At 46.8% G+C, this 13,938-nt stretch overlaps 3 protein-coding genes across 3 annotated transcripts in view; all 3 read right to left on the bottom strand.

Annotated features, from left to right (window-relative positions):
• The window catches only part of smyd1a (SET and MYND domain containing 1a), a 6,585-nt gene extending 5,351 nt beyond the window's left edge, over positions 1-1,234 (bottom strand). The window contains exon 1 of the mRNA XM_035141500.2: positions 953-1,234. Within this exon, the coding sequence (XP_034997391.1) occupies positions 953-1,089 (137 nt within the window). The 5' untranslated portion in view covers positions 1,090-1,234. The remainder of the gene's footprint in view (positions 1-952) is intronic.
• A 1,606-nt stretch (positions 1,235-2,840) lies between these two features.
• spra (sepiapterin reductase a) lies at positions 2,841-5,990 on the bottom strand. The gene is made up of 3 exons (XM_035141512.1): positions 5,584-5,990; positions 3,295-3,585; positions 2,841-3,164 (listed from the first exon to the last, which is right to left on the bottom strand). The coding sequence occupies exons 1-3, from the start codon at positions 5,906-5,908 to the stop codon at positions 2,974-2,976; spliced, it is 807 nt and encodes a 268-aa protein (XP_034997403.1). The 5' UTR covers positions 5,909-5,990; the 3' UTR covers positions 2,841-2,973.
• Positions 5,991-6,808: 818 nt separating this feature from the next.
• Positions 6,809-13,859, bottom strand: LOC118098068 (excitatory amino acid transporter 1). Its single transcript, XM_047344383.1, has 10 exons — positions 12,049-13,859; positions 11,502-11,641; positions 11,285-11,422; positions 10,692-10,896; positions 10,573-10,615; positions 9,969-10,249; positions 9,659-9,892; positions 9,358-9,552; positions 9,145-9,279; positions 6,809-8,013 (listed from the first exon to the last, which is right to left on the bottom strand). Exons 2-10 carry the CDS (start codon positions 11,638-11,640, stop codon positions 7,803-7,805), a joined length of 1,581 nt encoding a protein of 526 aa, XP_047200339.1. The 5' UTR covers position 11,641; positions 12,049-13,859; the 3' UTR covers positions 6,809-7,802.
• Between the last annotated feature and the right edge of the window lie 79 nt (positions 13,860-13,938).

Genomic DNA, 13,938 nt, shown 5'->3' with positions numbered 1-13,938 from the left:
GACTGAAAAACACAAACCTGCTGAAGATACGAGCAGAACACAAGTTCAGCTGCGACGTTTCACATGAAATGAACGAAATGAGCCTCAAACAGCTTCTGTCTCACAACTTCATCGGCAAAAAGAACATGTTAGTTCAGTTAATCATGAAAGAAGCTAAATATTAACAATGACAAAAGTGATGGAGTTCCCCAAGGCTCCGTTCTCGAGCCTCTTCTGTTCAGATGATGTAAAATATCCCAAAGTAATTATACAGATGGTGACCAAATTTATTTAGACTAGAAGCACAACCACATTATTTTTATTTCTCATATTTATTGTGTTAATTATTGAGCTTTAGATTTTCAGCTGTCTCCACTTGGTTCCAGTCCTCATGCTAAGCTAAGCTAACAGTCTGCTGACCCCTGCCCCAGAGTCAATGTACAAACATGAGTTATTCTTGTTGGTGTGTTTACGACCTAGTTTTCAAAATCTGGTGTCCCAGTCGTCACTGAACCAACGATGTGGAACACATCAGTCCAGTTCTCAGTGATTTGAATATTCTGGTATTGGTTCATTCATCTCTGAAGCTTCCACAGTTCTCGGGTCTATAAACCTACAAAAACCTTTAGTGTTGCATGTTTTATATAAACAACACCAACAAATCTAAAGTGTGGATTTCACGCACGTACAACAGACATTAATTTACTGCATGAGAAGAAAACATATTTATATTCACTAATTTGAAAGCTTTTCTTTTAGTAGAGCCTCCTCACTCCTGAAAACTGAATCCGGAAATATGTCGAGTTCACATGACACCTTGACGCGTCCTCACTGCTGGTGTCATGAGAATCTAGAAATGAGCTCAGAGACCAGAGGAGCTTGATGTCCACAACAACCCTGCAGTGAATGAGCCAGATCTGTCCTCCTACCTGTCCATCTACACTAAAAACCACGGCAACCAGGAGACTCGTACCTGTCGAAGACCACGGCGGCGAAACTGGGCTCGGTGAAGACCACTTCCCCAGCGCTGAGCTCCTTGGTGGCCTCCAGGCCTCGACCTTTCTTCCCTGCATCAAACAGGGCAGCACTCTCCATGTTGCCTACTGTCATTGTACCGGCCAAACAGAAGACAGGAGTCAGAGGCGGCGGAGGGCGGGACGGGCTCAGGGGTAAAGCTGCAGAGTCTGGAGAGTCCTCATGGAGCACTTGCACCTCTTTCCTTAGCCCGACCCCTGCTGCAGCCAAAAATAACCTCACCTCCTCCAGGAGTAATACCACCTCCCCAGAGGGGGGCGGGGGGAGCGGTGGGAGACGAGAGGGGCGGGTGGGGAGCAGGGGGACGTAGCAGAGGTTCAGATGCACTGTGGAGCTCGTCCCCTTGTTTGGGTCGATTCCCCGTGGGATATTTTGGTCCACAGCAGCTGTGACTGTCTGTCAGAGCTGTATGACAGGAAACAGATTCAGTGCATCTCTGCTTTTCTTTTTCTTTTCACGATACAGACGACGTTCCTCTGGTCTCCTTCCCTCACTGAACATTTAAAGTTGAGTTTCTTGGCCACTGGGGGGCAGCAGGACGAGCTGTGAACACGTCACTGTCAGCAGATTCCCTCTTTATAAAAATGTTCGAAGACTCCGGGTCCAGAAAGTGATGCCAACGGGAGAGCCTGAAACCTGTCTTCTGTGTAGTGACCAGCAGGGGGCGACTCCACTGGTAGTTTCTATAGAAGTCTATAGAAAGTGACTTCTCACTTTATAACGTCAGTAAACATTCAGGAGTTTCTGTCTCAGTCTCTAGTTTCAAGTCTTCTTCAAACAGCTGATGTTCATTTAGTGAATTATGATCATTTAGAGTCAAACAGACCATAAAGCACCGGGTGTGTTGGGGGGGGATACCACAGAGTGATTGACAGCTAGCACTGTCCAATGGGTGTAGGTGGCAGGTGTAAGTGGGCGTGTCCTCAAGCTCTCAGTTAGGCTCCACCCCCCGCTCCTCCAAATATGGTTACTACTGCTTTCAAAAAACCAAGATGGCGCTGGACAAGATGTTTAAACTGAGGCAGCAGCTCACAAACCAACGGTGACGGTTGATATTTGAATCCTCAACACAAACTGGAGCTTGTGTGCGACATGAATATTATTATTATTATTATTGTATCTGTGTTGTCAATCAATCAATCAATGAATCAATCAATCAATCAAAGGGATAGTTCACCGAAAAATTTCAGGAGTCAAACACTTCACAAGTGACTGAGTATTTTGCTTCTTTTGGTTTATTTCAGAAATATTAAATATCAAGTTTATAAATCTGTCAGTGATCACAGCTCAATTACTGAATATAACATAACAACACACGGAGGAACGGATGTGTAACACGTCACAAAACAAGATGGCTGCCGAGTGGCAGGACTCGACCTGAGAACACTTGAAGTGAAATGTGCTCCTTCGTGTTTTCTACCTTTAACGTCTCAATCTACGCTCTGTGTCATTACAGGCACTGAAGGTCACGATGGCCCCCCCCCCCCTAGTGGCAGGTCAGGCAATTAACTCTCTTTCTGGAATGTATTGAAAATAAATTTAACAAACTTGATTTAATCACATTTATCTAACGAAGGCTGCACACTATCAATTTAGATTGCAGTCAACTATTAAAGGTTCAGTGTGTAGGATTTAGTGACATCTAGTGGTGAGGATGCACATTGCAACACACTGGACACTGAAAGGTGCTATGAAGAGCTCGTGTTTGGTTTGTCCACTCCGGGCTCCTGTAGAAACATGGCGGAGCAACATGGCGGTCTCCGTGGAGAAGCACCCCCCCCCCCGTCATAGATATAAAGACTGTAACAAGAACACACGTCACACACGAGTCTCAGGTGATTCAACACGACTGGAAACATCAGGATGAAGAATGAACTTCTCTGAACTGTGACAGACTGGTGCTTCAACGTCACAGGTGATACCAAGGCACATGATATCGTGGGAGGTCAGCTGCCGGGTCTAGACTTCGTAGATGTCGACGTGCGATCCAGAGACGTATTGGTCCTCCAGCAGCACCTTCATCATTTTGGTGCAGGACTCGTCGCAGGTGAGCACCTGACCCTGAGCGAACATGTCTGAGAGAGACTTCCTGAGGTCGGGATCAGCTGTTCGGGATCTGGCCAACGTGAACATGTCAGTGTCCAGAGGTCCTGAGAACAGAGGACGTTGTTTATTCCTGTTAAAGAATCTGCTTCAATACAGGAATTATATCCATTCAGCACATATAAGCATGTTTTATATAAATGGAGAACAAAAGAGGTTCAAGTTAATATTTCCCACCTGGAGAGTAACTGAGCACCCGGACATCCGGCTCCTCCTCGGCCAGCACCCTGAACATCATCTCCCGAGCCGCCTTGCCGGTGCAGTACAGCACCCAGGAGCAGTGCGGCTTCAGGGCGCACAGCGACGTGACGTTGACCACGGTGCGCCTCAGACCCGGACGCCGGGGGATCGCCTCCAGGACGCTGGCCGTGAGGCACAGGGAGGAGCTGACGTTGAAGGACAGGTAGGAGTCCACCTCCGCCATGTTGGTGAAGCTTGTCATGTAACGGGAGATATCACCTAGAGAGCCTGTGAGGAGAGGAGAGGAGGAGAGGAGGAGAGGAGGGAGAGGAGAGGAGAGGGAGAGGAGGAGAGGAGGGGAGAGGGAGGAGGAGAGGAGGGGAGGAGGAGAGAGGGGAGGGGAGGAGAGGAGAGGAGGGGAGGAGAGAGGAGGAGAGAGGAGGGAGAGGAGGGAGGAGGAGAGGGAGAGGAGAGGAGAGGGAGAGGAGAGGAGAGGAGGAGAGGAGGGGAGGGAGGAGGGAGAGGGGAGAGAGAGAGAGGAGAGGAGAGGAGGAGAGGAGGGGAGGGGAGGAGAGGAGAGAGGAGGAGAGAGGAGGAGGGGAGGAGAGGAGAGGAGGGGAGGGAGAGAGGAGGGGAGGGGAGGGAGAGAGAGGAGAGGAGAGGAGAGGAGAGAGGGAGAGGAGAGGAGGAGGGAGGAGGGGAGAGAGGAGAGGAGGAGAGGAGAGGAGGAGGGGAGAGAGAGGAGAGGAGGAGAGGAGAGGAGGAGAGGGAGAGGAGAGGAGGAGAGGAGAGGAGAGGGGAGGGGAGGAGGGAGGAGAGGAGGAGAGGAGAGGAGGAGAGGGAGGAGAGGAGAGGAGGGAGAGAGGAGAGGAGAGGAGAGGAGGAGAGGAGAGGAGAGGAGAGGAGAGGAGAGGGAGGAGAGGAGGAGAGGAGAGGAGAGGAGAGGGAGGAGAGGGAGAGAGAGAGGAGAGAGAGGGAGAGAGGAGGAGAGGAGGAGAGAGAGGGAGAGGAGAGGAGAGGGAGGAGAGGGAGGAGAGGAGAGGAGAGGACAGGAGAGGAGAGGGAGTAGAGGAGGAGAGGAGGAGAGGAGAGGAGAGGACAGGAGAGGGAGTAGAGGGAGGAGAGGAGAGGAGAGGACAGGAGAGGAGAGGGAGGAGAGGAGGAGGGAGGAGAGGAGAGGAGAGGACAGGAGAGGAGAGGACAGGAGAGAGAGGAGAGGAGAGGAGAGGACAGGAGAGGAGAGGGAGTAGAGGGGAGGAGAGGAGAGGAGAGGAGAGGGAGTAGAGGGAGGAGAGGAGATGGGAGGAGTCAGTGGACTGTTTCAGAGTGTTTTACGCTGCCATCTTGTGGTGATGACGTCATTTACATGGAGGAGAAACATGGACACTTGAACAAACATCAGTGAGATGAGAACGACCTGAAGGGACGGAGACATCTTTAACAAACATTTATTTAACGTCTTCAGTTTGGTCCGTGTCCCATCTGCTAACATGGAGGAGGTCTATGACCTATACTGCAGCCAGCCACCAGGGGGCTACAGAGACGTCACCTTTAGTATCGGTCATGTTGATTGTGTTGTATTGTATGTTTAGTCTGTTATATAGTGTAAGTATAGAGACGTACGGTGGCCCTGAGGGCTGTGTCATGTAAGAAAACATGCTACACGTCTGTGTCACGTGTTCCGTGTTCCCTCCTCAGGTCAAAGTCCTGGTTCTGATCCAATCATTGACCAGTTTGAACTTTGCTCTGTAGACAAGCTGCCGTCTTCAAGCTGCTGGGACAGAAACCTCTGGTTCTAACAGACGTGTTTCTCTACGGTTTCATTTGTTACCGACGGTGAAAGATCCTCATCCTGTCGAGCCTGATGTTCACCCGGGCTGCCTTGCTCAATGCCATGAAACCTGGAGAGCTTTTATTTTGAAATGCGTACAGGAGGTGTTAACAATTATCTTTGCTTCTGAACTTTAAGTCACAACATCTGGAAGAAATAAGTAAAAAAGTAACTTAACTGAACTTTAAAAGATTGATTGAAATAAAATCTTTCATCTTAACTAGCAGGTTAAACTAACTAGACTTTACTAATCTTCATGTATCAGCAGCACGTTATTACTGATGTGTTAAACTGTTTGAACCTTTTCATCTCTTTCTTTATTATAAACTATATAATGAATCTTTATTAAACTGGGGATCATCAGATGAGTGGTTGAAGTATAAGTACTGAGGTGTATAAGTACTGAGTTAGTACTGAGTACTTGTTAACAGTAGAAGTGGACTCCTGGTTCTCACCTGCGTTATTAACCAGCAGCACGTGATCCATGTCGTCAGTATAAGATGTCTTCACCGCGGCCAGCAGCTCCGTCACCCCGTCGCTGTGGGACAGATCCACCGGGACACAGAGCACCAGGAGGCCGCCTCCCCCTGCAGCCGCCCCGGTCACCTCCGCGGCCGCAGCCCGCAGCTCGTCCCCGGATCGAGCCGCCAGGACGAGCGCGGATCCCGGCTTCAGCAGCCCCGACATGTGCCTCGCCACGACCCGGCCGAAGCCCCTGGAGGCGCCGGTGATGATGCACAGAGCCCGGCCGAGATCCGTGCGTGTCCCGGAGGAGGACATGGTTCTGCAGGGAGCGCGTGCGTGTGAGCGTGCGTGAGAGAAATGTCCGTAACGAACGGTTTGTTCTTCGTGGTTCTTCCTGCGGTTTACATCCACGTGCTGATTTGTCGCCACCTGTCGGTTACACACAATTTATTTGATCGTTTTTTATTTGTAGAATCTAATGTGTTGATTGTTGTAACAAAATCAAAAACTCATTCATATCTCATTTAAATATTTAATATAATCATTAAGATTTCCCAAAGAAATATGAAGCAAACACGTCTGTTTCTACCTCAGGTCTTATATTGACCTTGTGAGTAAAAGACATTTCACACATTAGAAAGTTCACGTGAGTTCACACCTGAAAGATTTCCATATGTCCCAGTTCTCCACCGGAACCTGAACGCAGCTGAAAACTCCACACGCACATGCAACCTGACACGTGCACACGCATTTAACATCCTGTGAAGAATCAGACACGGAAACTTTTCAACAGTGAAATGAACTGAAATTAAATCTCATGGTGTTAAAGAAACACTTGAGTTTCCTTCATTCAGACACAAATGTTCACATGTTCATTTAAATATGTTTTGTTTTATAACAAAGTGGAGCATAGAACTTAATTAATCACAAATATATTCCATTTTTATTGTTCTTGTAAATTTTCCCTCTCAGTTGATATTAGTGGATAAATCTCATATGTTTGTATATTTGTTGCTGCATGTTGTGAACTCTCTACACAGTGAGCAGAGGTCCGGAGGCCTCTTGTCATTTCATCTGAGGATACATCAGGAATAATAAAGTAATAAACTCTCTGAACTGTATAAAAGCTGTTTTCAGACACTAAACGGGAGAAAATTAGCACAATTTATGAAATAAGTTTGTTTAAGTTCTCGTAAAAGAGACACAGACAGGACATTTCATTCACTCTTTATTTCACTCAAGTTGTAATTAACAAAATACTAAAACAACTGTTGTCACAAAAGTTGCGAATCTCATGTGTCTCCATAATGAAATGAGACTTTAACAAGTATTAAACATCATATCAGTCAAATCTAGAGTCAAAGAACTGTGTTGGTAAAAAGTTCAGCAGGTCTCTGGCAAAATTGAAAGGCTCACATACGTTTGTATTTCTAGATCAATGAAAGAGTCTCTAACGCTGAGACATTAAAATGTCTAATAAACTAATAACCACAATATTATTATTCAACAAAATAAAAAGTCTGATTTTAAATCAATTTATGAATCTCTTGGTGAAAGAATGACAAAAGTTTTTTGAATTTATAATTTCTTCAAAAGTGAATCACTTTGTGAGCAGCCACTAACCTTCACCTCCACTTACACATCAGGGTCATACAAAGTGAGATTTTAAACATTTATTCGAGTTGTAAACATGAGAAATAGAAACTACGGCTCCTATTTGAAACACATGACAGAAGCATAACTCAAAGGATGATGGAGGAATGTAAGACATTTACTTCATGACACAAAAGTAACGTTAACAACACAAACAACAAGAGAACTGTTTCAAACGATGTCACTGCCCACACGTGTCAGCGTCATCGTGTTGTTCAGCACAGAGGGTTCGTACAGTTACATCATATCGATCCCTCAGTTTCTCACCAACTCACAAACTCTCACATCATAAAGTTCCACCTTTGTTGAAATGTCTTCCTCGTGTGCTCTGGTCGTCTGCACTGTTGCTACGCTGCCCCCTCTCGACTTCTAATGGAACTGCTCTGTTTCCTTTGTTTCGTCCGTTTCCGTAAACGTTCACAAGATGATGAAACAAACACGGATGAGATGAAGGCAGAGTACGGGCAGAAGGTTCTGTAAGTTTCCATATTTAACGCTGAGCATGAATGAAGTGAACCAGCTGCAGGACGTGTGGACAGATGTAACAGATGCTGAACTACATGTGGGATTCGCTGTGAGCTCGTTTATCATTTTCTAAATCACTATCCTGGGAGATGAGCTTGTACGGTTTCTTCCTCTCCTTCTCCTCCAGCACCGAGTTTCCCATCTCCACGTCTTTGCTGCGGAGCTCGTGTCGGGACAAGAACTCGACGATGCCGGCGCCAATCGAATCCCCTAAAACGTTGGTGGTGGTGCGCAGACGATCCCTGCGTCGCAACAGGAAACAGAAGTTCACTAAAGTCACATAATTGGTTTAAAGTAATCATTCAAACATCTAAAGTGTGATTTAACTTCGGTTCTCAGTTCAACAGGACACTGCCGACCTCTGCAGGTCCACACCGTTTCCTTCTTAATACATAAAACTTGTTTGGCGTTCGCATTACCAGCCTCTAAATCAGAGACTGTAAACGCTGCTGGTCTCTTGGTTCTCTTCCTGATTGGTTCTCATCAGTCACATGACTCGACGACCAGCGGTGAACACAAAGCGTCGCTAACACTTCCTGTCAGTAACAGTTCCACCTCGTCGTCGAGGAGTTTCTGTTCCTAAGCAACCGACTGCAGAGGAGACAATCTACTTCCTGTTTACATCACATGACCTGTGGACGTGAACGGTCATGTGACACGTGTGTTTTCAGGTGCGTCGGTGTGGACAGACCAAAAGGTCATGACGCAGCCTGGAGGAGACGTGTGTCAGCTGATTGACAGGAGGAGACGTGTGTCAGCTGATTGACAGGAGGAGACGTGTCACCTGATTGACAGGAGGAGACGCGTGTCAGCTGATTGACAGGAGGAGACGTGTCACCTGATTGACAGGAGGAGACGCGTGTCACCTGATTGACAGGAGGAGACGTGTGTCACCTGATTGACAGGAGGAGACGTGTGTCACCTGATTGACAGGAGGAGACGTGTGTCACCTGATTGACAGGAGGAGACGTGTGTCAGCTGATTGACAGGAGGACACGTGTGTCAGCTGCTGGTTCAGCATTAGAAGGTCTTCAGTCAGGTTCTAGTTCCTTCATGAGGAGCAGGATCCATGAACACAGGCCTCTCCCACTCGCTCCATCCCAGTTAAAGGAGGGAACGGTGGTTTCTTCCTATTACCCCAGTTAGCTGAGTAATTTCTGGGGGAGGGTATTCTAATTGAAATGATTAATTTGGGAAACCTAATTATGTTTCTATGTAAAACTCATTGCAAAAAATATTCAATACAAAAGTGAAGATGTGGAACAAGACTCCGGGGAAACAGAAGTGTGTCACTAGGTGGTCGTAGATCCACAACTTTAAAGTGAACGCTACCGACACACAACGCGTTCACAGGCTCATGATGTCACACTCACAGAAACCAATCGACTGCAATGATGAGAGTGATGTCATCAGTCGGGAGTCCAACAGAGGTTAGCACGATCACCATGGTGACCAGGCCGGCCTGAGGGATCCCAGCAGCTCCGATACTGGCGGCTGTCGCTGTAATACTGAGCGATAAACACAGGAATAAAACAAGGCTCAGAGTTTTATAATCTGCAGTTTTAAATATTATACATTATTCTTACCTTATTGTGAGGATCTGACCAAAGTTCATCTCAATATTGTTAACCTGAGCAATAAAGATGGCCGCCAGAGCTTCATACAGAGCGGTTCCGTCCATGTTGATGGTGGCGCCCACTGGCAGCACGAAGCGTGTGATTCGCTTGTCGATCTTGTTGTTCTCCTCCAGGCATTTAAAGGTGACGGGTAGAGTGGCTGAGCTGAGGGACGAAGCAGGACAAGAAGCTTTCATTGGTCGACTGGTGGAAGCTTCATGTGGCGATCCCAGCTGATCACAGACTGGTTTGTTTCGGGGACAGGACTCACCTGGACGACGTCCCCAGGGCCGTCACCAGCGCCTGCAGCAGCCCGGCAATGAAGACGAAGGGGTTCTGCCGAGTGATGACAAAATAAAGAGTGGGAAGGATCAGAACGCCGTGGATCAGTAAGCCGATGATGACTGTGATGGTGTACATGCCCAGCTGGCCTCCCATCTGGGTCAGGTCATCCATCTCCACGATCTTTCCTGCGATGAGGAACAGGATACCGATCGGGCAATACCTGAGAGGAGGAGGGGGGGGGGTTACTGAAGGCGTGGCGGCTCCATTTGTTTCACAACCTTTCCTGAAAGTCTTACCACATGATGATGGCCACCAGGCGCATGATCGCCTCATTGAGGCTGTCGAAGAAATCCCTCAGGACCTGGCCCTGCTCCTTCATGTTGCCAATTATCAGCCCAAAGCACATGGAGAAGACCACCAGCCCGAGGGCATTGACCCCGTTCACCTGACCCGGCACCGGGATCAGCTCCTCCCGGGTCATCTCCATGACCTCCTGGGTGCCATTGGTTGAGTTGAAGAGGGTTTCGTTCACCGTCACGGTCACACGGACAACTCGCTTTCCATATTTGGTTTTGAACTGCAGAATTAAGGCAGAGAGGTTAAACCAGCGGAGTTATTGAGAATGAAAACCTTTGGTTTGGGGCTTTTCTGTTTGCAGTTCCAGGCTCATGCAGATGGGGGTCAGGTCTGTTGGAGACTCTAAATTGATTGTGAATGGTTTCTGGTTTGTCTCCGTACGTTGACCCTGTGACCTCTGAATAGATAACGGATGGTTGACAGGCAGAATAACTTTTACACTGTAAAACGAGCTAAAAGGCTGATTTGTCGTCAGAGCTTTTTGTTGGGCAGCCACGTGCTCCTGCTACCTGCAGACTGAGTAGATGTACATGTGAAGCTCACCTGCTGAGTGCAGGCTTGGACCAAGTTGGGTGGAAACATGTTCCTGAAAAGAGAGAGAACAGAGACTGAGGGATGCTGTCGGACTTTGTGAACATCGCTCCGTCCTCTGTGCTTCCTACCTGATCAGGTCTAAGAAGGCATCAGCCGGACTGACTTGCTCGATCTTCTGTTGCTTTCCAAACTCCTCTTTGGATCCTTTTCCTGGATGGATGATGAGGACGATTAGGATGCCGACGAAGACTGCGATGAAGGTCGTGGTCATGTAGTAGATCACGGCTCTCATGCCCATCTTTCCTGAGGCTTTGCTGTCTAAAGCTGCCATTCCTAATGGACAGAGGGTGAGACGTGTTCAATCCTCCTCACAAACAAAAAGCCCAAACCTGAACCGCCCCAGTAAACTTTCAGCTTCTCTAAAAGATCCTGAAAACAACAAATCACAAAACAACAAATCTCAAAACACAACTAATCATTTTGTCAGCATTTACTTCCTGTTAAAAGATTGCATCCGTCCAATCAGTGACGAGCCTGGTCAATGTGTTTTCCGTGAGATGTTAATGACGTGATTTGTCGACCAGGAAATTTAAATCTAAACCAAAAGCTTAGAATCTGAGCAGAACCATAAAACTGTGTTAAACAGGATCAGTTGTCTGTTTCCAGCAGTGTAGCGGCTGAAAGACACACAAGTCATAATGTAGAGTTTCATGTGTTGTACCTGTTATTAGACTGGAAACCAGTAAGGGCAGAACCAGCATCTGAAGCATCCTCATCAGCAGCTCTCCAGGGAAGGAGAAGTACTTCACTTCTCGATAGGTCATCTTGTAGGGACGCAGCGCAAATCCCAGAGCGATACCTGCACAAAGGCCTGTTCTTAACATGCATGTGCAGCGACATGACTCTGACGGAACGACCACACAAACCATGGAACTCACCCACAACCACTGCCCCCACTGTGAAGAGCACGAAGGCGTTCTTCTTCAGGAAAGCCTGGATGTCCTCTTTAGAGATCTCCTCCACTTTCCTCTTGGCCTTCATGGTGCGGATGTGAACTCCTTCCCTGAATCGCTGCATCCTGTAGTAAACCAGAAAATGCCCGTTAATGAAATGAAGAGGAACTCAGCAGCAGGTTGGAACACTCTGGCGACAGAAGGAACAGATTGTATATCTAGGAGCCAGGTTTCAAACCATCAACCCTCCAATTAGTGGACGACCCGCTCTACCTCCTGAGGTACAGCTGTACATTCAGTTAAGTTGCTTTTATTTCCTGTCATTTTAGTTACTTCCTATCAATGCAAAATAACTTCATGGACAGTTTCTTTGCTGAGCCTGTGGAGGCAGGATTCACGGTGGAGTTCAGACCGTGATGCGTCTGGTTCACGGTGAGATGAGCAACATGATCCAGGGAAGATCCATGGTTCTGAAGGTTTAATAAGAACATGAATTCAGCTACAGAACAAAAAGCAGGGTGTCGTCACGTACCTCTTCGGGTTGGTCTTTGCTCTTCAGGAAACACGGTGGTGGTCGAGAAGCAGCCGAGCAGAGCCGGGTCGCAGGCTTCCTGTTGGATTCAGGAGGACAGAGCGGGAGGTGGAGAACTCAGAGTGTCAGGACAGAGTGATCTCCTGCTCCTATACTGTAAATGGAAGAGAAGGGAGGGGAGACATCCAGAGGAGAGACAGAGAGGGAGGGGGGAGACTGAGAGGACAAATTAGAAAATGGTCGTCCCATAATGAGACTGTTAGCCCGTTGACACAGTTTCAGGTAAAATCCAGATGCATGAGAAACTTTGTGGAGAGTTTTTATGAAAATCATCATATTTGCGTGTGGAATAAAAATCTAAAACTCGATCTCACTTTAATCTCTTGGTTTATTCTCCTTATCGTTCTTTCCTTTTTAGTCTTTTTTATTTTGTAATTGCGTTCATGGAGTTTGTACATGTGGAGACTCATTGAAACCAGTGAAAGTGATACACATCATCTCCCTGGGGAAGTGTTATAGTTTAAGGTAATTCCACAGAGTGAGTGACACACCACAATTAGCTGAAAAAAGTAGAACTGTAATAAGTGACCTCACTGTATGGAAACATATTCCCTGGTGATGTGGAATATAATTAGAGGAGAATACTCCTCAAATCAGGTCACATTGCCCTTTACAAACACTGTCCCCTGGTTACTGTCGCTACAGTGGAGGGAGCGTTTCGATCCACCGATCTCAGAACAGTGGATTTGTGTCGAAACATTTTGAGGATTTTACTATATTTTAGAACCGTGAGTTTATTTCTGCCTCAAATGAGTTGATGAGCTGCATTAAGATAAAAGTTTAAAATCCCAATTATCAGATTCTTTATGAAACAATCAAGTTCATCAGCTCCAGACACTGAGGAGAGAAACTGTTTCTGTTTGTCGTGTGCATGAACGATTGCAGATAACTTCATGTATGAATGTATTTGTTGGTCCTCTACTGAGACGAGTCATCATCTGGAGCAAATGTGTGAATGTGTTTAATCCCTGTGGATTTGTACAGTGTGATAATCATATTTCTATATTACTGTTCTGCTTATGTTTAACTTTTATACTGATATGAACCAGTGAGTCTGAAATAAAGTTAAACTAAACAATAAGAACAACAGTCTGTAGAAATTAGCTGAAAATTCCGTTTTGTTTCTTAAATAGGTTTTGTTTCAAATAACTTCAGTGTCTGTAAATCACTTTGGAATGAAACCTGACGGACAGACGTGTCAGGGCGAAGCTGGTACTTCTGCAGGAGCCTAGAAACCCTGTTCAGTGGCCTCGGGTCCGAGTCAGGCCTCTTCTCACAGACTGGACGTTAACACGTGATGTCCACAAGCTGTTCTGCTGCAAATTCATAATAAACCTTCAAATAATCAAATAACATGAACCAGTGGACGAGCAGTGGAGCCGGGCGGTCTGAGTTTGACCCGATGACTCCAGCACATGTAAGAGGATGTGGTTCAGTTCATTACCCCACCAGGTTTTCTGAGGTTCACATTGAAGTCGTCTAAGAACGTAAGCTGTTGTTTGTCTGTGCTCGTTTTATATCCCTTCACTTCAAAAACAGCTCAGCTCCGAACAACAAGACAAACAAATGTACAACAGAGTTTTTCTCCTTCAGGTGATGTCACCACACTTCCTTGTAGATAGATGCTCAGGTTTGATTGGATGTGTTTGGATGTTCTGACCCCTGCTGGCTTCACATTTCTAATTTAATGATGTGATTTATTAATGTTGTTTTTTCCCACTCTTTCCTGAGCCTGTGAACGCACCAGCGTCACGCTCCAGCCCAAACAAAACGTCACCACTCGGACGTCAGACGCGTAGCCAATCAGATTCACCCATACGTACGTACGTA

The sequence above is a fragment of the Hippoglossus stenolepis genome, chromosome 18 (assembly GCF_022539355.2).
Source record: "Hippoglossus stenolepis isolate QCI-W04-F060 chromosome 18, HSTE1.2, whole genome shotgun sequence".
Lineage (NCBI taxonomy): Eukaryota > Metazoa > Chordata > Actinopteri > Pleuronectiformes > Pleuronectidae > Hippoglossus > Hippoglossus stenolepis.
The sequence above is the reverse complement of the archived record's forward strand: the minus strand, read 5'-3'. Positions and strand labels throughout refer to the sequence as shown.